This window comes from Eumetopias jubatus, unplaced genomic scaffold, assembly GCF_037043125.1.
Source record: "Eumetopias jubatus isolate StellerSeaLion01/CBP00866 unplaced genomic scaffold, mEumJub1_p1.0 scaffold_7, whole genome shotgun sequence".
Taxonomy (NCBI): domain Eukaryota; kingdom Metazoa; phylum Chordata; class Mammalia; order Carnivora; family Otariidae; genus Eumetopias; species Eumetopias jubatus.
Window position 1 is genome coordinate 83229169 of NW_028274813.1, and position 24960 is coordinate 83254128.

General features: G+C 38.2%; 1 protein-coding gene and 1 pseudogene across 3 annotated transcripts in view; both read right to left on the reverse strand.

The window, feature by feature from the left end:
* INO80 (INO80 complex ATPase subunit) overlaps positions 1-24960 on the reverse strand; it is a 131472-nt gene that overhangs the window by 77504 nt on the left and 29008 nt on the right. For all 3 annotated transcript variants that reach the window (XM_028119419.2, XM_028119417.2, XM_088024728.1), the window contains exons 3-14: positions 24719-24888; positions 24559-24626; positions 22640-22810; positions 18073-18193; positions 16786-17000; positions 9078-9131; positions 7862-8065; positions 5855-6050; positions 4724-4791; positions 3494-3703; positions 2968-3048; positions 2058-2153 (exon numbers count right to left, since the gene is read on the reverse strand). In XM_028119419.2, coding sequence (XP_027975220.2) covers positions 2058-2153; positions 2968-3048; positions 3494-3703; positions 4724-4791; positions 5855-6050; positions 7862-8065; positions 9078-9131; positions 16786-17000; positions 18073-18193; positions 22640-22810; positions 24559-24626; positions 24719-24888 — 1654 coding nt within the window. The remainder of the gene's footprint in view (positions 1-2057; positions 2154-2967; positions 3049-3493; positions 3704-4723; positions 4792-5854; positions 6051-7861; positions 8066-9077; positions 9132-16785; positions 17001-18072; positions 18194-22639; positions 22811-24558; positions 24627-24718; positions 24889-24960) is intronic.
* Positions 14548-15034, reverse strand: LOC148163933 (divergent paired-related homeobox pseudogene; annotated as a pseudogene).

Genomic DNA, 24960 nt, shown 5'->3' on the forward strand with positions numbered 1-24960 from the left:
GTGCTCTCCCTATGTATGTGTATTTTATTACAATTTAAACAAAACAGGACAAATGAAAGTGGCAACTGGAATATGCCCACAGGCCATTTTTACTGACCCCCTAGAATAACAAAAGTACGCTCAACATGCAAATGAGCACTCAGTTCCAGGCACAGGCACAAAAATCAAAGGAGGTATCAAGGACATTAAACAGTACTACATTGCCATCTAATGGTCAGTGAAGTTAATACTGAAAATTCAAGTGGCTTGGTGGAAAATTTTAAGACTTAATTTTTCAACTTCCTAATTGCTCAACATGTACTGGAACTGAAAGCAAAAATGAATGAATAGAGAAAAAATATGGCAGTTCCATATTCCAACTGGCAAAGAATTCTAGAGAAAATATTCAACAAACTGCCTTAGAATCTCATCTTAGAAATTTAAAAATGAGTCTGTAAAGTTAAAAGCTATACACTTAATGTGCCTTGTAAACAGTTTCTAAATCTACAATTCAGCCACAATGGTGGGGCCACAGCCACAAAGGTATCCCAAAATGGAATATCTCAGACGTGTCCTTATTCCTTACAAAATGTAAGCGAGAAAACATCTGACTCCCACCTCCACTCTATCCTGTGCCCTTTAAACTGCATGGAACCCATGTATTATGGAGACCCTAAATCAGGGAGATCATAACAGTAACTCGATATAGAATCTCCATAAAATCCTTCTTACCATGCAACTTCATCATCATTATATTACCTTAGGGACAGAACACATATTTAACTGATTTCACCATTTTTATTTGCAATATAATAAATCCTATCCATTCTTTCTTACATCCCAATAACTTTCCACAATTAAACCCTATTTAATAAATCTTACCCACATCTTACCCAACCTAGTGCAACATACTTCCCTGCTGATCACTTCCAACCTCAATCTCACTTCTTTTCCTCTGTATTAGTTAAAATCAACTTTCTTATTATCTACCTTAGACATAATCTGGACTAGGACTAAAGATCTGACTTTAGAGTATCATGAAAATGAATTATTTATGAATATGGGGGGGACAACAATGCCATAAATTATGTGTTATGTGCCGTGATAATACGATTTGCCAAAATCTCTGGTAAGCCAGTAACGTAGATATTTTCTACTATGGCAGTTTGACCAAGAATATCAATCCATGTGGCTAATGCAGCAAATCATTCAAATTGGACTTTGGCTTTCTCAATTATGAAACATAAGGATGTAATATGCTCTCTTATGCTTCCATCAGTAACTTTTTCTTTTTTTTTTTAAGATTTTATGTATTTATTTGAGAGAGAGAGAGACAGAACACAAACGGGGAGTTGCAGAGGGAATAGCAGAGGGAGAGGGAGAAGAAGGCTTCTGCTAAGCAGGGAGCCTGACACGGGGCTCAATCCCAAGACCCCAGAATCATGACCTGAGCCGAAAGCAGATGCTTAACCAATTGAGCCATCCAGGCACCCAGTAACTTTTTTTTTTTTTAATTAAAAGGTTTTATTTATTTATTTGTCAGAGAGAGCACAAGCAGGGGGAGCAGCAGGCAGAGGGAGAAGCAGGTTTCCTGCTGAGCACGGAGCCCAATGTGGGACTCGATCCCAGAACCCTGGGATCATGACCTGAGCCGAAGGCAGAGCTTAACCGACTGAGCTACCCAGGCCTTCCCCCAGTAACTTTTTTTTAAAAGATAAATATTTATTTTAGCGAGAGACCATGCACGTGGACGAGAAAGAGAGAGAGAAAGTGTGTGCACGTGCAGAGGGAGGGGTGAAAAGGAGAGGGAGAATCTCAAGCACACTCCTCGCTGAGCATGGAGCCCAGGACCCTGAGATTATGACCCGAGCCAAAATCAAGAGCTGGATGCCTAACTGACTGAGCCACCCAGGCACCCTACACATCAGTAACTTTTAAAGGGAATGTATTTCAAGTATCTTGGGAAAAATGCAAGAGACTCAAAACTCTTAGAGCAACTGAATAAGGCAGGCGGCAAAAGAAAAGTCAGGAAGTTTATTTTAAAGAGCAACAGAAATTTCTGTTGGATTGATTTTTACCTTAAATTTAGGAACAAATCTAGTAAATTCCTGGTGCCAATTGTTAAGTGTAGAAGCCGGTGAAATTATTAAGAAAGGTCCCCAGATGTTCTCTCTCTGAAAGACAAAAACTGGGTCAGCTAACTGAAGGAAAACTGAAGATATTTAGTTCAAAATTATAATCAATGATGAGAGCAGTTTAAGAATAAAGACTACATTATAACAAGAGAAATGGTGCCTAGCTACTACATCTCCATACTCAGTAATAATACCCTATGTTAATAATAACACAGGCAAGGAATTTGCTCAGAGAAACCTTGAGACAAAATACCAAGCAATTACTCCCACCCCCACCACCTATAGGTCCTAATTTCTATCATTCACAAAGCACTTAACAATATCCTGACTTATAAATATTGCTTTCCCTTATACGAGATGATCATAACGATTTTGGAGCTTTTGCTTTTTTCAAAATGTTTCTACATATATTTTCTCATTTAATTCTCACAGAATTCCTACAAAGTAGATATTATCCCCACTATGCAGAAGTAGAAACTAACCCTCAGAGAATTAAAGTGAAGCCAGAGCAAAAGAGGTTAGATGAATTGCCCAAGTTTACATTGTTTATAGTCAACACAGAGTTCAGATGTGAACCTGGGTCTTCTGGTCTAACTACAATGTCTTTGCCACTGTGTGAATGGCTCTGGACAGGGGAGGGGGGCAATATGTCAAACCACACATTCTCAGTAACTAATCTAGTCTCGCAAACCAAAATGCTTCATCACACCATGTCACCCTTTAATGATCTTGAAGGCAAGGAGTTAAGTCCTACTGTCCTCATATGCTCCAAAGCCCAGCATAGTACTGGATAATGGCTGATTCTCACCCCAGAATCTAGAGTGCGAAAGATGGAAAGACTGCATCTACCCACCTCAGCCAGATGGGCCAGGAGGGCAATACTCTGCACTGTTTTACCAAGGCCCATTTCATCTGCAAGAATGCCATTAATGCCCTGGGAAAAAAAAATACACATAGTCAATAACCTCTCACATTCCATCACACAGGATTCAACCTACTGTCCCAAAGAACTAATCAAACTGTCAAGACTGACTAGAAATACCATTTCAGCACTATTACGCACTGCTGCAATGATTCCTTTTGCCAACTCCATAGTTACAACTATGAATCACGGTATCTGAGGCAGTTTTTCAGCAAATTTAATCCAGGCAAAAAAACAATCTGGTTTACTAAGACCACCTAAAACTATGTATGTGATACAAATATTCTCCAATAAAATTTCAGGTTAAAAATATAAAAACATCTTTCTGACTCTTGTCAGAGGATAAAGCATTTCAAAAGGATGAAATTTAAAACATTGTCTTGTGCTCATTTCATGATACACTGAACCAATGATTTTAGGAAAACACATAAGGGTATGGCATAGTTCTAAAATTCACCTGTTCATAGAGATTAGCCAACCAATTCATGCCTTTCAGCTGATAGCCTTTTAATTTGCCATTAAAAATTGTAGGCTGTGGAATATCTTCCCCAGCCCGGATAGATGGGTTTGCCAGGCTGTAACTCTCCCCAAACCCAGTGCCAGACTTGTTTGCTGCCCGAAGGGCAGCTGCTCGACTTTCTTTTGCATCTTCATCAAATGACCTTGTCTGGAAAATAAAAACGTCAGAAGAAAAATATGAGGGAAAAAATGAAATTCAAATAAAGTTCATAATGACAGTATATCTACTCTGTGATAACTGGAACAAAATTTCTGATAATATTATGTAATGTATTATGTATAAAGCACAATATATGAGGGGCGCCTGGGTGGCTCAGTCATTAAGCAGCTGCCTTGGGTTCAGGTCATGATCCCAGGGTCCTGGGATTGAGCTCTGCCCTGGGCTCCCTGCCTAGCCAGGAGCCTGTTCCTCCCTCTGCCCCTCCTCCTGCTCATGTTCTCTCACTCTCTCTCAAAAAAAAAAAAACCCCACAATATATGAAATATTACTAATATTTAAAAATTAATCTAGCAATTACATTAAGAATATGCTTTTGATGAGCACACATATTATACGACTATAAACCATATTACATGACTACTTGCTTCATCAAGGAATGTGTTAAAAATCTGATATAAAATTTGTTTTGGGGAGAAGGTCAAGTTTATCCTGACTTGGATGCTGTTACATGGTGTTCCAATGCAGTATATTCTTTACTTACTTAATTTAATATAACTGCAGTTTTCTTCTGATTTCATGAAATATCACTATATCAAGAATTAGCAAGTTATTATTAAGGTGAAAGAAGGTCCTAATATAGCAGTATTCTTAAGGCAATGATATAGCTCTCTTAAACACCACTGTGGTCTTTTCCACTAAACAACCATGATGCATTTCACACTATATTGCCCATGATTACTCAAGATGACAAAAAAACAGGTCAACTGTCCTAGTTTCAATCAACACACTCCTAAAGCTTAGACAAGTGAATGCTCATTTTCCACCCTTTCTCAATTATGCCTACTTTTCTAAATAGAGCCACAACCTGCACCCAACACAATCACATATGTACACATCTGCCAATGCTTTTAATTGAAAAATGAGTAAGACTAAAGGAAGACCACCCAAGTGAAAGGTTGTAGGGCATTTCTGGAGCCCCTTACAGTTTCTTTTCATTTTAAGACTCACCCGAGCTTGATGAATATGATAAGCATTCTCAGCATTCTTCAGGGCCTGGGCTTTGAAATGGTTACTATCTGAAAAGGAAAACTTAGAGATTATCACACGTCATTAACTGATCTCCTTCAAAGATGCAACTCACACCAACATTGTCAATCCCTAACTCCCCCAATTTACTCATCCGTAAGCTCACAGAGAGTGAGAGAGCAGAAAGGTTCAAATTACATGACAGAGGTAAGGACCCAGAAGTGGCTATGAATGCAGAGGGCTGCCATGATCTCCAGTAGCTGAAGCCAGCTCAGAGAAACTGCATCTACCCACCTCAGCCTTATGGGCCAGGAGGGCAATACTCAGGAGACTACGCTCATCGCCCAATCCTGGCGATGTCTTGCACAAAGCAATGACAAAGCAAAGCAAAGCAAAGCAAAACAGTGGGGATTCAAAATTGTGATAGATTTCTGCTGGGTGAAACTATTCCCAAAGAAGAAATCCAGACATGTGTAAACCCCAAGATCCTTGCAAGCATACTCATTCTTTTTATTCTGAGCTCAACGTGATCTTGATCACTATTCAAATTTCACCCCAATTCCTCCCTCCCTTTATGGTCACAAAAAGGTCACAACTGAGGGGTGCCTGGGTGGCTCAGGTCGTGATCTCAGAGTCCTCTGAGCCCTGAGCAAGGAGTCTGCTTGTTCTTCTCTCTCTTCCTCCACCCATTCTCTCTCTCTCAAATAAATAATATCTCTTAAAAAAAAAATACAACTGAACAGTCTCTTTCTCATGCCTGCCTTGTTGTAACCAAGAATCTTGTTATGTGACAGATGATTTTCTCTGCTAGACATTTCACTGAATTCTTCTGATATAATATTCTCCATTTCTACTAATAAATCAAAACATATAAAATATTCCCAAACTTACAAGATCATCTAAACACACCCTTTCCTTTTCAAATTCTTTAATAAAAGTTATTTTGTATGTTTGTTTTATTCATACTTTCCCTACTCCAGTGCAATAAATTCCCCTTTACTAATCATTACCTATCAATCAAGACAAAACTTACAAGAACTAATCACGTGTATAACCTTAGATATAAAAAAATGGAGGGTACCCACTTCCTCTACGTCTTGATTCAGGACTCACCATAATCCTCCTGTGTGATGTTAACTACCACCCCTCCACCAATGTCAATTTGTCTTTGGGTAGAACTGTCTTCCAGTTTCCTTAGAATTTCTTCCTGAATCCCATCATGACCCATGTCTCGTTTGCGACTCATGAAATGGGCATACAACTCTGTTTGGGTGATTAGGAAGTTCAGTTTTCGCTGTTGCCTCTTGGCCTAAAAGGGAAGAAAGTTATTTTCACTAAATAGTCAAATCATCAATCACATCACATCAATTCTGTTGATTTGGTGATCAACAGAATTCACCAAATCTATATATAGTTTGCATATAATTCTTTTACAAATTCTTTACCTTTAGAAAGGTAGTTAATTGCTAATGCACAATTTTATTATAACCAAGTCAGTGGTACTAAAAGCAAAGAATAGCTTTTACTTATATCTTAAAAATGTAAACATGTGAAAAGATCTTCTTCATCACCAAAAGTCAAAATAAGTGACTAGGAGCTATGAATTATTCTGAAAGTCCATGTAGGAGAAGCCAATCAAAGGAAGAAAACGCTCCTAAAAACAGTGTATAGTTGATCTGTACACTGATCAAGTGCACACACACATATACTTAGTCACTGCTTTGCATTAACTATTTTATAATAAAACTGATTTATCCTTGATCCAATACCTCAAATGAAAAATAAAAACATAATAAGGAAGTTAGCCAAGAAAGGAGACCAGTCCTAAAGTATGCTACATAAAACTATGCTCTCTAAGATTTTACAGTACTTGAGCGAGATTCAAATGAGAAGGAAATCTGAAACACGGTTTTAACAGAAAATGGAGTTATTTTTCATAATGGATACAGGTGTTTGTTTACTATGTCAGCAAAGCTAGTGTATTATCAAGAAAACCTTTCCAAATTAAAACAAAAAAGTAGTATCTCCTTTAACCTTAAAAAAGTCAACCACTATGCGTTCAAATGAACAAGGTAAATTAAAGGAACGATAAAGTTTCATCACAAATAGTTTTATTTCAAAAGATCGCAGAAAAACATAGACATAACCATGAAGGAAACTCATTGGTTAACTATCAACAAAACTGAGAGAATGTCTCACAAACCTAGACTATAAATCAGGCTGCTTGCAAAACTTGAGGATCTGTGACCAACTCTCAAATGCCTCTGAATTCAGAAAGTATTCTGGATAGCATCAGATGCGTCCTAACACACTAATATGTTTATCTTGCATGTGAAGATAAATGTTACCCAGGGGACTTAAGAGAACTGGGCAAAATCCATATTCATCCTCAAAGGCATGAGATAAAGGACGGAAGATCAAGAGCTCAGAAACAGCCACAGCTCTGCTGTGACGGAGCACTACCCAGGCCTGAGAGCAAACCTTAACCAATCCCGATTCCCTTCCTCCAGGCCTCAACTTTCCTTCCACACATCCCAACTGGTTTGCCCACGGCAACACAATGATTTTGTTCTCCTACTCTCTCCTCTTGCTTCCCTGAACAATCTACTCACCTACATCAGCTGACATCAAACTTAGAAGAGCACTGGCTGAAAGTTAAACCAGTGAAGCAGGTGGGGGATGGGTCTCAAAACTGGACTAGTTGTCTATTGTTCCTATCTGGCCCTAAATTTGGCAGCCAGCCCTGCTCTTCCAACAAGGAAGAAACTGCAGCCAGTACCTGGAATGAAGCCAAAATAAGCTGTAAGCGGTTTTCTTTTTCTTTCGTTCATCCCTCTTCTTTTTCCTTTTTTTGGTCCTCCAGAAATATACAGAGGAATAAGGCTACAAAGAACAGAAAAACTTGGCATAGAAAAAGAGAGGTGAAGGCCAGAGAGAGGGCCTAAATGAAAGGATAAAAACAGAATCGGTTTATTGGACTAAAGTTACTATCCTCAAACTTATGTCTTAAAACCCTTTTTCAATGGTTTCACTGATTAATTTGTCATTTGTGTAGTACACACCGACCTATGGATATGGCTGCAGCAATCAGGGTTTCAAAATTTTATACTACTGTCTTACCTCCCGCATTTCCTCATCCAACTTCCGCTGCTCCAAGGCCTCCTTCTCTGCACGCTTGCGATGTTCCTTCTCCACCTTCTCATACTTCTTCCAGTACAGAAGCATCTCCTTGGTGAGGCGGCGGGCACGAGGCAAGGTCTCCTTACAGTTCTTTTGGGCCTGCAAGGCAGCTCGACGCACCTCCTTCATGCACTGGTGGGCAAGCTGCAGATGACAACAACAGTCTCACAAAAGAGAAGACCCAACACCAGGGCCAGTTCTCCCTGAGCTCTACACCACAGCATTCCTCAGTCTGTTCAGTGCACACAGTCTTCCTATGGCCACATCTCTTTCTCCCTCAACGTGATTAAAGTCCATGCACAGTACTGTGACCCAGACCCAGACCCTGAGGTAATACATGGAATGAGAAATCTATACACATACTGCCTTAGAAGATGGGAAAAAAACACATAATGATCTAAGATGTGCTGGGAAGTTACAAAGTATTATCACACATATTAATAGTAACAGTCATTAATGCTAGGCTTCACTCTAAGCCTAACATATATTAAACTAATTTATTCTTCACAAAACCTCTATGAAGTTGGTAGTATCAACATCCTCATTTTACAGATGAGGAAACCAAGGATGAGTGACCAGCCCAGGGAAACAGAACTAAAAACATTACCTCATCTGATCTCACAGCTTTCAAAGGAAGTTTGTGCTACTTCCCTCTAAAGGAGGGTATTGATATTAACATCATCATTTCTTAAAGAGACTGAGCACAGGAAGCTTCCATGATCTGCCTAAGGAATCAGAGCACACTATGGTCTCATCCAAAAAGGTTCAAATATCAGAAATGTAAGGAAGAGCATTTTATTTTTAAAATAAATGGCGATGAGAGACTATGGACTCTGAGAAACAAACTGAGCATTTTGGGGGGAGGGGGATGGGTTAGCCTGGTGATGGGTATTAAGGAGGGCACGTATTGAATGGAGCATTGGGTGTTACACGCAAACAATGAATCATGGAACACTACATCAAAAACTAATGATGTAATGTATGGTGACTAACATAACAATAAAATAAAACTTAAAAAATAAAATAAATGGAGAACATTTAGAAATTCTCTTAGGTATTACTAGATTCATTATCAACAGGTCACAAGAAACAAGAGCAGCAAATATAAATATGTTCCAGCATAATATAAAATGGGAAATAGAAAACTATAATTTACCTTTCGGCTATTGGTGAGAAACAGGTTACGAGCTGAAGCTTTCTGCTTGTTGGCCTAAAATATTTAAAAACAATTATTTCATTTAGGAGTCTTTTTCAAATAAGATTATGTAGACTGACAATGTCTTTTATTCAACTCCTCAAGAGTTAAAAAAATTAAAGTCATCCAAACGCACCAACTTAGAAACACACACAAAGCTACTGAAGCAGTATTAAGAAGAATAAGCTAGTCCTGTGGCTGCCTTAAAATAGAGTCTTCTGCATCCTTTTGGAAAGAATTTAAGCTAGATTTAAGGCTTGAAGTGGACTAGGAAAATATAACACCATACCCAACATACACCATCCTGACTAAAACACACTGCTTTCCAGAGCCAATCTGCAAAGAAGCTGAGAAAGTAGTCACTCACACACAGAAATTGTTAGGAGAGGTAAACTAGCCTCCCAATCTGTGATTCTGTCCTCCAACCAGGACAAACCTGCTGCTAATATTAATTTCTGCCAACACTTAAGCTTCATCTTCTCAAACAAAAAATTCCAAGGCAGACCTAACACAAGATGAGTCAGCAGCCAACAAACCAGTCACAAGCTACTTATTGTCTTCCAATTCAGTTATAAAACAAAAACCTCAATAAAGAAACCTGATTTCCCCCAATGATCCACTTGACATGGGAGAAGACAGCATAGGCACAGCTGAGTGACTCTCTGACTGTTAAAGAACTCAACCCCCTAATTCTGAAGAAACAGTGGGTGCGAAGTTACAGACGGCCCAAACGCCATTTCTATAAAATTCCCACCTCAGACTGTCTGCTTATGGGAATTTTTAGACCTTTTATAAAAAACTTTCTTTTACTAATGCTTAAGCAGCTATTGCCACTTTAAAGACAAGAATCTCAAATACTGGGGCGCCTGGGTGGCTTAGTTGTTAGGCGCATCTGCCTTTGGCTTGTGTCATGATCCCAGGGTTCTGGGATCGAGCCCTGCATCGGGCTCCCTGCTCAGTGGGAAGCCTGCTTCTCCCTCTCCCATTCCCCTGCTTGTGTTCCCTCTCTCACTGTGTCTCCCTCTGTCAAATAAATAAATAAAATGTTAAAAAAAAAAAAGAATCTCAAATATTTCTATTGAATTCCTGATCAGAAGTGCATCATTTAAAAAAAATTTTTATTTATTTTTTAATCTCTACACCCAATGTGAAGCTTGAATGCACAATCCTGAGATTAAGAGTCACATGCTCTACACAATGAGCCAGCCAGGTGCCCCGCAAGGGCATCATTTTGAAGCCTCTTCACCAGGTACAAAGAGGGTTTCCCCATAACATCTCCCATCAAGAATGTTCCTATCTAAACTTTCTCTCCAAAAATACTCACTAATTGGCATGGGGAGAAAAACGGTCACTGTACAGTAGAGAAGCACCAACACACCAAGTGATCAAAGCTAATATCATACTGGGACAGACGTGTCCTGTGCCTCCTAATATGTCATACCAAGAAGGATACGTCACTTCTTTGGTAATCCTGCCCAAAATGCATAAACCAAATCTAAGAATCTCATGAACTCAAATTCAGAAACAGTGTACAAAATAACAGGGGTATACTATTCAAAAATAAAAATGTCATGAAAGAACACTGTGTCAGATTTAAAAGAGATTAAAGAGATGTGACAACTAAATGAAACACGGAGTCCTAGACTGGATCCTGGATTGAATAAAAAAAAAAGAAAAAAAAAGCCCTATAAAGGACATTACAGAGACAACTGATGAGAAATCTGAGTATGGTCTGTGGACCAGATAATAATTTTTATAACTGCACTGTTGTTCTATGAGAGAATGTCCTTTTTCTTAAGAAACACACATTGAACTATTACAAAGAAGTTCAGTACAAAGTGTCAAACTAACCTTCAAAACGGGGAAGAAAAAAAGTATGCATTTATATAACAAAAGCAAAGGAAGCAAACAATCGCTAAATATGAATAAAAGTAACATGGCAGTTCCTTGCATTATTCTTGCCATATCATTTTAAAACTTCTTGTTTTGAACTAATTTACTTACAGAAAAGTTGCAAAAAATAATAGTTTCCTTACATCCCTCCTGCTGCTTTCCCTAGTTTTAGCATCTTACATAACTAGAATACAATTACTAAGAAAGGAAAATAACACTGGTAAAATATTAATTAAATTACAAGTCTTATTTGAATGTCAACACTTTTTCCACTAAAATTCTCTCTTCCTGTTCCAACATCCTGTAACAGGATCCCCTGTATTTAGTTGCTTTTCTCCTTAGTCTCTTCCTGTATGTTACATTTCTTCAATCTTTCTCTCATGTCCTCAACACTTTTGAAAGGCACCAATCAGTTACTCTGCAGAATGTCCCAAAATTTGTGATTTTCTGGTATTTTCTCATGATTGGAATGACATCATACATTCTGGCAAGAATAGCACAGAAATGATGTGTTATTCTCTATGCATCACATCAAGTTCACAATGTCAAAATTTTATTACTAGTGACTACTTAGATCATTTGGGTAAGGTAGATTCTGCCAATTATCATCACGAAAGTTACTATCTTTCTTTCTGTGCTAATATGTATGCTTACAAATTATTTCTCCTCTAACCTTCATCCTCTAATTACAGTCTTCATCAATGGATCCAGTCTGCAACAATTATCACTGTGGTATTTATGTAATGATGGTTCTCTACTTCCTTCCTTCCTTCTGCACTCATTAACTGGAATTCTATTGCAAGAAGAGCTGTTCCTTCTACCTTAACTATTTGCTTATTTATTTAAAACAGTATGGACTCACAGGTATTTCTTTTAATCTATATGTTAAAATTCAGTATTATCTTTTTTTTTCTTTTTTAAAGTAGGCTCCATGCCCAGCAGGGGGCCAATTCAGGACTTGAACTCAAAACCCTGAGATCAAGACCTAATCCGAAATCAAGAAAAGATGCTTAACCAACTGAGCCACCCAGGAGCCCCAGTATTATCATTATCAATTTTGGTGCTCAATTATTCTAACTTTGACCATGAGGAGCTCCTTTAGGTTGCTCCTGTGTTGTTCTGACAATCCCCCACACTCATCTTTCTTCAAGCACTTCCTTACTTTCTGGCACTCCAAGATGTTTAAGGCTCATCTTGTATTTTCCCTGCCAAATTCTGGAATAAACTACTTATCCAAGGAGCTCTGGTTCCTTTTATTAAAGAATAAAAGGTGTTTAGAAATCAAGACCTGGGTACAACATATCCTCATTGTTACCGGGTCTGTCTCTAGGCACTCTCAGCAAACAGAGCTAGAAAATAAGTATATATGCATACTAACCTATGCATACACACACAACTATATTTCTGTACATATCTATCTGTGTGTGTGTGTGTGTGTGTGTGTATAGAAACATGAATTCATACTGATAGCTCAGATTCCAATCAAATTTCAAGGACTTCACTTTAGCATTCCCAACAGTGACAAACTGGCTGTCAACTACAACAGATTTATTTATTTGTTCAATTCTAGTATGCATTTAAAGTAGTTCCAAAATTACTAACCCATTCCTTTGTAAGAAACACTTAGGACTATGTCAATCATAGCACTTATGTATAGTTCTTTTGGTCTTCAGCATTACATATGCAGTCAAAATACTGATTTCCTCAGTTACTTCAATGAGACCTTTTCTTTTCCCACTCTCTGCAATTTGATTATATTACTCATTTCTAATGCAGTTAAGCATTTACCCCTGTCTTTATTCCACTTTGCCCACATATCCCCTCAACCTCCTTCTTCACCCACATCCTAGTTGGTTTTAATGGGTTTATTATAGGGGTATGTGAGGAGTATATGACACATTACTAGGATTCTGAAAGGCAGTCCTATATATAAAAAAATGTACTTGAAGACTGCCCCCTCATCCCTGCTAACCTGTCCATTCCCCTCTTTCTATATTTTCCCCACCTGCCCCCTATAAGAAATCAACACTTTGATTTCTGGTTTATCCTTCTTGAATTTCTTTTGCATGAATGAGGATTTGTGTATTTTCTTGTATTCCTGTTTTGCTTATATGAAAGGTAAATATTATAGATACCTGTTTTTGTTTGCTTTTCTCACTTAACAGTACATCCTAGAAATTACTCCGTATCATCTCAGAAAGGTCTCCATTATTTCTTTTTAACTACAACATAATAATCCACTGTGTAGATCTACCAGAGTTCAAGTCCCACATATAGGCATTTAAGTTGTTTACTTTATTTTGCAATTAAAAATAATGTTGTGAGGCACCTGGCTGGCTCAGTGGAGCTTGCTACTCTTGATCTTGGGATTGTGAATTCAAGCCCCACGTTGGGTGTAGAGATTATAAATAAATAAACTTTAAAATAATAACAATAAAGCTGGAATGAGTAACTTTGTTTACATGTATTTTTGTATTGCTGGAGATAAAGCCTCAGGATAATTTCTAGAAGCAGAAATGCTGGTTTGAAAGGTTAAGTGCATATGGAGATTGTTAGGTATTGCCAACTTGCCCTCCAGAACAGTTCTCTCAAATTTGCATTCCTAGCAACAATGTATGAAAATGTCCGTTTCCCCACAGCCTCCTTAACAGAATATGTTATCATATTTTAAAATTTTTGGCCCTGTGATAAGTACAAAATGGTATCTAGGTATTATTTTAATTTAGATTACTCTAATTACGAGAGACTTTAAACCTTTTAATGTTTGAGGGCCATTTTTTCTAAGATTGCATTTATTTATTTGACACACACAGAGAGAGCGAGCACAAACGGGGAGCGGCAGGCAGAGGGAGATGAAGCAGGCTTCCCGCTGAGCAAGGAGCCCGATGTGAAGCTTGATCCCAGGACCTTGGGATCATGACACGAGCCAAAGGCAGCTGCTATACTGACTGAGCCACCCAGGCACCCAAAGGGCCATTTTTATATCTTTCTTTTGTCAATTTCTATTCATGTCATTTTATTTGTCTACTGAATTTCTGGTCCTTTGTCCCTGAATTCTTTTTCTCATTGCATATATTTATTGAGATATAATTTAAAAATTTTCTCCAGCTTTCCTGAGATACAGTTGTCACACAACATTGTGCAAGAATAAGGTGTACAATGTGTTGATATGATACATTTATATATTGCAGAATGATTACCGCGATGGCATTAGCTGACACCTCCAACCTGTCACATGATTGTTTTTTGTGGTGTACATAATATAGTATTACAGTTCTGTGTCTTTGGATGAATTTATACATGCAGGTTACTGCCATCCGAATTACAACATGAAACATCCCCATTGCAATAAGTTTATTTAGCGCCTCTTTCCACTCAGTTCTACCACACAGGTACTTCTGTGTCTTTTTTCTTTCACAGAGCATGTTTTTTAAATGCATCCATGTTGTGTAGATCTCATATCTGCCTCTTGTATGGGAATCATTGCAAATCATTACAATGTGTGATCTTTTGTGTCTGGCTTCTCTCATTAAGTTCTTTATGGAGATGAAGAACAAAAAGAATTGGCAGTGAAGCTTGTGGAAAGAATTTGAGATTCTATAGTGGGACAAAGGGAGATGTTAGGATCTTGGCAGCAGCCAAAATGGACTATTTTGTAGCCAACAGAATGGTCTGGGAGAGTCTTAAAATTGGAGCATATGCTGAGTTGGAAGGAAGGTATCAGACGATCTTTATAAAGCAGGGAAGCAGGTAGGCACCATCAGGGGATCCTGGAGGTGCATCTGTATTTCTCTTGGAAGAGCTGGTCTTAACTTCCATCCCAGCTAATTGCTGTTGTTTGGCTTTCTTGAGTTTTGCTCTGTGGTTCTCGAACCAAACCTGCAGTACTGTGGGATGTATCTCCAGTTTTGAGGCCATTTCTTTTTGAAAGAGGTGCTAAATAAACTTACTGCCATGGGGAGCAGGGTATGGGTTCTTCCTGGACAAGAACTCCAAATCTGCCAATTGTTTCTCAGTGAACATTATTGTTTCTTTTGTGAATGCTTCTGGTGCTTTCCTTTAAATCTGCATTTGCTGCTGCAGCCTCAGAAGTTCCAAGGGTAGTTGGTGATGACTAAAAGCCCTCTCAAAAGTTACTTTAGGAAGGTCTCCTGCACCTGATATCCTGAGATCAAAATGTGTCCCCAATCTCTGGTCCTGTGTCAAAAGTATCCTTCAATTTTTAAGAGTTTTCAATATATTAGTGATAATAGCCCTTTGACTGTGATATACAATGTAAATAATTTTTCCCACTTCATCAGTTATCTTTTGTCATGAAAAAATTTATTTGTATTTAGTCAAATTTACTAATGTCTTCTTTCATTGCCTCTGGGTCACACATAGAAACTTTTCCTATGCAAAGGTTAAAGAAGAATGTAATAGCTTTCTTCTAGTCTTTGTATGGTTTCATTTTTTACATTGAGAACCCTAATACGTTCAGAGTATATGTGTGAGAAACATCCAATTTTATCTTTTTCCAAAGGCTACCTAGTTGTTCCAGCATGATTTATTAAAAAGTGCATTAGTCTACTCTACTGTTCTATTTGCCTATTCATGTGCCAGTAATACATTGTTTTGTTTTTTTTTTAAAGATTTTATTTATTTATTTAATTGACAGAGAGAGAGACAGCATGAGAAGGAACATAAGCAGGGGCAGTGGGAGAGGGAGAAGCAGGCTCCCTGCTGAGCAAGGAGCCCGATGTGGGACTTGATCCCAGGACCCTGGGATCATGACCTGAGCCGAAGGCAGTTGCTTAACCAACTGAGCCACCCAGGCACCCTACATTGTTTTAATTATAGAGATTTATAGTGTATTTTAATGTTTGATGGTGCTTTTTCAGTTTCTCCAGCAATTCTTACACACTGACTTTTTTCTTGAGGTTAGTATCAACTTTTTTTTTTTTTAAAGATTTTATTTATTTATTTGACAGAGAGAAACACAGTGAGAGAGGGAACATAAGCAGGGGGAGTGGGAGAGGGAGAAGCAGGCTTCCCGCAGAGCAGGGAGCCTGATTATGGGGCTCGATCCCAGTACCCTGGGATCATGACCTAAGCCAAAGGCAGACGCTTAATGACTGAGCCACCCAGGAGCCCCTAGTATCAACTTTTCTAAATTCAGAAAATATTCTGTTCATTTTTCTATTAGGATTGCACACAATTTATAAGGCAATTAATTAAGTAAAATGCAAACAACTGGTGAGTAACTGAGTAAAGGGTATATGGATACTCCTCACACAATTCCTAAAACTTTCAAATTTGAAATTATATCAAAATAAAATGTTATCAAAACCAAACAAATTAAAAGTGTGCTTATACATCTTTCTCTTGCATCATTCACATTTTTTTCCAATGCCTGTGATTACTCAGTAACATCCAAATATTTATAGATTCTCCAAGAAACATTAACTCTACCATTTCATTTTAATTTCCTCTATTATCACCTATCAATTTGCTGTCAGATCTCTACTGCTCTAAGTAAGAAAACTGCTTTCCTTTCTCAAAGATGTTTCCCTCCATTTTTCAGACAAGGAACATCATACAACAACTGTCTTGTGAATTCTGATCAAAATCTAGAAAAACAGTTGATTGACAAGAGTACTCATCAACATGATCTTAATTCCAAGAGATCAGTTTTCTTTCTGAACACTGTGAAGGTACCTAGCTCTCACAGCTCCTCTTTAGAGGGCAGGGAGACAAAATATTCTTGCCATCTCCTATGCTGGAGGCACTCACGTACCTTTGGTAGTTCCTTTTTCACAATGCTGAGCCATACTTTCCTGCGACGAGCATTAAGCTGCTCAATGGATAAGTGCTTCTTCTTGGTGCCAGGAGGAGGTGCATCATGAGAGAACTTGGCAAAGACTTTGGTCTGATGGTGGTGGCAACGAGGAGATTCTTCAGAGGAAAGTTCTTCATCCCTTCGCCTTTTTTTCTTCACTTTTTTCAACTTGGCTGCAAAGGAAACAGACACTGAGAACCCCGCATTTCTGCCCTTCCACAGAAGATTGTCACAACCAACCTCATCACTTTAAGACAATTCAAGGTTCTTTCCTCATTCCACCTAAGGCTGGCAATGTTTATCTCTTTATCTATTCAGGCCTATGAATATTCCAGAAGGAAGATTTCACTATCTTGGATACTCCTTATGTTTACATGAAAGAGAAACGCAGAATAAGATCTAAAAACAATTTATGTTGAACTCAACAACAGGAAGGGAGACGTACAAAGTACCATGGACTCAAATAATGGCCATGAGGAAGGAAACATTTCTACTTGGTGGCAATGTTAAGGTGATTAAAGAGAAATAACAAAGAAAGAAAAAAAATGCGCCAATAGGACATTACGACCTGTGAAGAGAAAATCATACATGGAATAAAAAACTAATTTGGGGGTGAGAGTGTGGAAGAGATAAACTAGTGGATGTGGGAGAAAGGGAAGAAGGCTGAAAAGAATTTCTGAGTAGAGTTCATACTTTCAGGGGAATAAAATCTCCCTTGTACAGATAGCTTAAAACTTTCCCTTCCTACTTCCTTCCTGATTTCCAGCTGCCTAGAGCTCAGTAAGGGAGGAAAACACACTTCCTGGCAAACATGCAAACAAACACTACATAAGATTATCAAGAGGTGATCTATTTAAATGTTCCACATACAGCAACAATGATGACTTATTCCCAACACTTCAAGTTGCTCTTCATACTTCCCTGTGCATAACCGACTTCTGCCTCTCCCACAGCATTATCAACATTTGGAAGAGTGTGTAGAAGAAAAAAGGAATAAACTAATTAGCTTAAACCTTTGGCTAGGAATCCATAGTACTTATGTCTTTATAATTCTAGAAAAGGTCATTAACCAAATACGAAATAAGGTTAACAATACTTATTACCTAGATAGGGGAGACTAGGGTTTTTCAGAAAAAGCAAGTTTCTACTACATGGATTATGTTCAAAGTCCAAATGTACCAACAGGCTACACACAACCCTGAAACTAAGAATGAGTAAATATGGAAGGCAGGTCAGTAAGCTCACCTTTAAGCTTCTTTTCCTCCTTGAATTTCTTTTTTTTGGGTCCAAGTAGGTGCCGTTGTTGCTCATAGAATGGGTCGTATGTGGAAAGCAGGCCTGCACTGTAGTATTGGTACTGCTGCAACTGGAGGAGGCAAAGACAGGGAGGCTTACAAGGGCTGGTCTGAGTTCTAAGCCTGCCTTCAAGTCATCTTTACTACAAAACCTTGAGCCAGAGAAAAACCAGAGCTCCTAAATTTGTTCTTCCCACAAGAAGACCAATAAAGATTTAGTACCTTAAAGTGAATTATTTCCTTACTTCAAAACAAAACGGTTTCATCAGCTATGTACATGGCAAGTTGCTGAAAATAAGAAAGAAAAACACTGCATGCTTCTGAATTTCCACCAGACTATTTGCTTGGAACTAACACATATTCGAGTGATGCAATTAACTGCAGAAAGGGCTCCACATGGAAGTCATCAACAAGAAATAAACCATATTTCTAATACCAATAGGTCCTCAGATTTAGTAAGGTTTTGATATGTGTTATTCTGGGTTTTGGTCTTCTATCTGGTTCAGAGAGTCACTAGCCATTCCAATTCTCCTATCTTTCAAGTCTTTTCACTCTTTATATCTCCCACTAATAGAGGTTGACAATATAATGGCTAATGCCTACATTGCCAGAATTCTAACATATGAATAATCAATTTTTTTTTCTGTCCAGGGAGAGATTCTTTCAAGCACTGCATTTAAATTGACCCCCAAGGCTCACATTAATTTTGTTTCACTTATTACTAATGGATAAATATCAATATAAACTTAAAACAGTCCACTGTTCAATCTCTTTCCTAGATTGCAGCCAGTCCAAGAACTGAAACTAGGACAGAAAAGTGACACGGAGAACTATCATGAGGTCCCCTGTCAATGGTCAAAATTAAGTGAGCATTCATTGAGCTATATAGTTAAAATCTATGAACTTTCCCATATATATGTTTTACTTCAATTTAAAAAAGGCCAAGTATTGCAATCCCTACCAAAATATCAACAGCATTTTTCAAAGAACTAAAAGAAATAACACTAAAATTTGTATGGAACCACAAAAGACCCCAAGCAGCCAAAGCAATCTTGAGACAAAAAAACAAAGCTGAAAGTATCACAATTCCAGACTTCAAGATACACTACAAAGCTGTAGTGATCAAAACAGTATACAGTGCTGGCACAGAAACGGACACATTGATCAGTGGAACAGAGCAGAGAATCCAGAAATAAGAGGCGCCTGGCTGGCTCAGTTGGTAGAGCATGTGACTCTTGATTTCAGTGTCATAAGTTCAAGTCCCATGTTGGGCATAGAGCTTACTTAAAAAAAAAAAAAATTTCCAACAACACAGACTAGAGAACTCAGAAATAAACCCATGCTTATACAGCCAATTAATCTATGTCAAAGGAGGCAAGAATATAAAATGGGGAAAAGAGAGCCTGCTCAATAAATGGTGCTGGGAAAACTGGACAGTCACAGGCACAAGAATAAAACTGGACCACTTTCTACCACCATGAACAAAAATAAACTCAAAATGGATTAAAAACCTAAATTTGACACCTAAAATCATAAAAATTTTAGAAGATAACAGAGACAGTAACTTCTCTGACATCAGCCAAAGCAACATTTTTCTAGATATGTCTCCTAAGGCAAGGGAAACAAAAGCAAAAATAAACTATTGGACTACTTCAAAATAAAATCTTTTGCACAGTGAGAGAAACCATCAACAAAACAAAAAGGCAACCTATTGAATGGGAGAAGATATTTGCAAATTATATATCCAATAAGGGGTTACTATCCAAAATACGTAAAGAACTTGTACAACTCAACACCAAAAAAACAAACAATATGATTAAAAAAATAGGCAAAGGACCTAAACAGACATTTTCCCAAAGAAGACATACAGACGGCCAACAGACATATGAAAAGATGCTCAACATCACTAATCATCAGGAAAATGCAAATCAACTACAACAAGAAATCACCTTACACCTGTCAGAACGGTTAGTATCAAAGACACAAGAAATAACAGGTGTTGGTAAGGATGGAGAGAAAAAGGAATCCTCGTGCACTGTTGGTGGGAATGCAAACTGGTACAGCCACTCTCGAAAACAGTATGGTGGTTCCTCAAAAAATTAAAAGTGGAAATATCATATCCAGTAATTCCACTACTGGGTATTTACCCAAAGAAAATAAAAAAACTAATTCAAAAAAGATACGTGTGGGGCGCCTGCGTGGCTCAGTCGGTTAGGTGGCTGCCTTTGGCTCAGGTCATGACCTCAGGGTCCTGGGAACGAGACCCACATCGGGCTCCTTGCTCGACAGGGGGCCTGCTTCTCTCTCTGCTTGCTGCTCCCTGTTTGTGCTTTCCCTCTCTCTCTGACAAATAAATAAAATGTTAAAAAAAAGAGAGAGAGAGATACATGCACTCATGTTTACCACAGCATTATTTACAATAGCCAAGATACAGAAGCAACCTAAGTGTCCACCGACTGGTGAACGGATAAAAATGTGGCATGTGTGCACGCACACACACGAACATACGTATGCGTGTATATGAGCTCCTGCCATTTGTGACAACATCGATGGATGTACAGGTTATTATGCTCAGTGATGTAAGTCAGATTGAAAAAGACAAATACCACATGATTTCACTCACATGTGGAATCTAAAAAACAAACAAAAAGCAAAATCAGACCTGAAGAGAGAACAAACTGATGGTTGTCAAGAGGGGAGGAGGGTGATGGGGGTTGGGCAAAATGGGAGACAGGGAGTGGGAGATACAGGCTTCCAGTTATGGAATGAATAAACCATGGGAATAAAAGGCCTAGCACAAGGAGTACAGTCACTGATACTATAACAGTGTTGTATGGTGACAGATGGTAGCTACACTTGTAAGCATAATATAATGTACAGAGATGTCAAATCACTTATGTTGCGTAAGTGAAACTAATATTTTATGTCAACTACACTAAAAAAAGAAAGACCAAATATTTCAAGCACCAAATGCCAAGCACTGTACTTTAAGAGGGAACTCTATGTCAAAACAGCCAGATATATTACAATTATTACTTCTGCAGGTTTATAAACTTCACCATATATACGTATCTATATAACTATATAGGTTTTTTTTCCCTAAAGAGAGAGCTCGACCGGGGGTTGGGGGGTGAAGGGGTGGACAGAGGGAGAGACAGAATCAAGCAGGCTCCATGCCCAGTGCAGAGCCTGACCCAGGGCTCAATCTCATAACCCTGAGATAACCTGAGCCAAAATTACAAGTCAGATGCCTAACCGACTGAGCCAGCCAGGCACCCCTAACCTTTAGCATATTATTCAAAGCTTTCTGAACTAACTTTGGATGTTAACCAATTGTTAGAAAGTGTTTAGGTCTTCAAATATGCTATTGCTCATCATGTTCAAAGCACCACACTTCTGACAAAAATCATAAGGCTTTGGTAACAGTATTCAAATAGTTGTCACTTAAAACTATCATCAATCTAATGTTAGTATGTAAAGAAAAGGGGTTTTTTTCAAGATAGGGACAGTTCCAAAGAGCAAGTGCATTAAAAAAGGAACCCGTAGAATTCAAAATGGCACAGCCACTTTGGAAAACAGCTTGACAGTTCCTCAAAAAGGATAAGCACAGTTTTCACATGATCCAGTGATTCCTCTTCTAGGTATACACAAAAGAGAAATGAAAACAAATGCCCACACCGAAAACTTGTACACAGATTTTCATGGCAGCATTATTCATAACAGCCAAAAGTGGAAACAACTCACTATTCATAGCAATCATTTGTAAAAGCCAAAAAGTAGAAACAATCCAATTAATTCATTAAGTAATACATGGATAGTAAAATGCAGTATGTCTGCACAATGGCATATTATTTGATAACAAAAAGGAATGAAGTACTGATATATGCTAAAACGTGAATGAACCTTGAAAACACGCTAAGTGAGAAGATGGACATAAAGGGCCAATTTGCATAAAATGTCTAGAACAGGCACATTTATAGTGCTAAGTGGCGTCCTGGGGCTGAGGGGGAACAGAGAAAATGAAAGACAACAGCTAAGGGGAGTGGGGTTTCTTTTTAGAGAAAACATTCTGGAATCATATAGTGACGATAGTTATACATCTCTATGAATATACTAAAAACCACTGAATTGTATACTTTAAAAGGTTATTTTTGGTATGTGAAATATATTTCAATAAAGCTTGTATTAGAGGGGCGCCTGGGTGGCTCAGTCGTTAAGCATCTGCCTTCGGCTCAGGTCATGATCCCAGGGTCCTGGGATCGAGCCCCACATCGGGCTCCCTGCTCAGTGGGAAGCCTGCTTCTCCCTCTCCCATTCCCCCTGCTTGTGTTCCTGCTCTCGCTGTGTCTCTCTGTCAAATAAATAAATAAAATCTTAAAAAAAAGCTTGTATTAGAACCACCACCACCACCATCTAAATATAAATGTAAAATGACATGTCTTCACTGAATGTTAACAACAGGCTAAATTAAATACCCAACACAAAGGTCTGAGATTTCCCCTGAAACTCCCTCTTACCTCCTTATCTTTGCTATACTTATTCTGGTGAAGTTTCTTATACTTGTGCAGCCGCAACATGTTATGAAGTTCTTCTCTGCTGAGGTGGAGTTCTTCCTCTTCTTCTTCTTCTTCTTCATTGTCTTCACTCTGAGAATCTGCCTCACTGGACTCATCACTTAGCAGAATGCTCTGCAAACAGGAGGAAATGGGAATGGAATCTGTTGCTATGGAGCAAGGCCTTCTCTAACCCAAGCATCTTTTCCCAACACAATGACAAAAACAGCTGGAAGACAGTAACTCCAGTTTCCCAATTCATGTGCAAAAGAAAAGGATACCAACTGAACCTAGTGGGCATTCAAGAGCACTACCATATGGAAATGCTATAAAAGGCAACAAAGCTAGATTTCACTAAGCACTTAGAACTATACATAGGCTATTTTAACTGTCAAATATCAAGGCAAAAAACGAAAAACAAAAACAAAACCACAACCTATAGGGTATAAAGGAATATACAAAGCCAGCCGTGATAGCTAATAAAGGAGAAACAACCCAAAAAATCATTAGATTTTGTTACTATCCAGATAATGAAATATTATTTAGCCATAAAAAGGAATGGAGTACTGATACATGCCACAACATGAATGAACCTTGAAAACTATGCTAAGTGAAAGAAGCCAGGCACAAAAGACCACATATTATATGATTCCATTTATATGAAAAGTCCAGAATAGGCAAATCCGTAGGGAAAGAAAACATATTAGTGGCTGCCAGGGGCGATGGGAAGTGACTGCTTAATAATCACAGAGTTTCATTTTGGAGTGATAAAAATGCTCTAGAATTAGTGGTGATGGCTGCACAGAACTTTACTACAATACTCACTTTACAAGGGTAGATTTTATGGCATGTGAATTGTATCTCAATTTTTAAGAATGTGATGGCTAAACAAAGATTTCTGCATTGCCAACAGCTTAAAGGCCTTTTATACACAAACCTTTTAAAGGACCTCATGATTATAATGAAAGAATGCCTTTATATTACTTTGAGCTCTTCACAAGAAAAGAAAGTAATAGACAAATAATTAATTTCAACAGAAGAAATGGTACCCTTAACTCAGTTGGGCCAATGACAGTAATCTTGTAAGAGTGTAGAGAGTCTACCATTTCCCTGCCTATAAACACTCACAGAAAATACAGAAACACTCTATATTGCCTATAAACACTCATAGAAATTTACCAGAATAAAATGCAAATTCTTTAAACATAGGGTACAAGGCCCTACACAATCGGGCTCCCTAACCCCATCTTCTAACACACCCTCTCTTTCATTGTACTCCAGCTATACTAGCCTTCTTTTCCTCCAAACATACTGAGTTGCTGCCTTCCTCAGAATTTCAGTTATGTTCCTTCTGATTAAAATGCTCTTATCTTAAACATTCCCATAGTTCTGATCATTCAGAAATCAGCTGAAATGTTAACCTCTTTAAAGAAGCCATTTTTATTTCTTTATTTGTTTACAGACTTACTCACTGCCTCCCCCCATTTGAATGTAAGCTCTACAGTGCAGGAACCCTGTCTGTCTACAATAGTATCTGGCAGGTAGGACGTACTCAATCAACATCCCAACAACTCAGGTACTAATGAAAATGACATTAATAATCCTGATTATAATGTGAGGCAGGGAGGGCAAGGATCTTATCTATTTTTTTACTCCTTTGCTCTGCACAGTGCTTTATACTCAAAAATGTTTGCTAAAATGAATTTCACTGATGCCTCTAGATTTTCCTCTATAATCTCTTAAAAAAAACAAAACACACCCACAGTAGAAAACTCATGTCTAGAAAAATCTCTGCTAATGTGTCAGAATTAGTCAATAACTTTCCCTTCCATTTGTAATTTTAGTAGGTTATTTGAATTATAAACATTTGCCTTATCTCTTACCTTTAGCCACTTTCTGCTTTTCTTCAACTTAGAGAAGTTATATAAATTCCCTTTGTCAGATTTTGATTCTGTGTAAAGAAACATAAAGAACAACAAAAATGAAAGGAAGACTGCCCCAAGAGAACTGATAGTCCAAAGAGGGATCTCACACCACACTGACCTGACTGTAGAACTCCATTCAGCGAGTATGTGTTTAACATTCCAGAGTTGCCTGCTCCAGAAGTTTCTCCAAGCAATGAATTTGGAGGTTCTTCCTTAACTTGTATTAAGGGATCCCCAGACTGGGGCAATAAAGGATTACTGTCATCCAGTCCATCCTCACTCTCATCACTATAAATTGAAAAATAAATCTATAATCACAGCTGACCCAGCAAAATACTATAATTTATAGTCAACAGACAG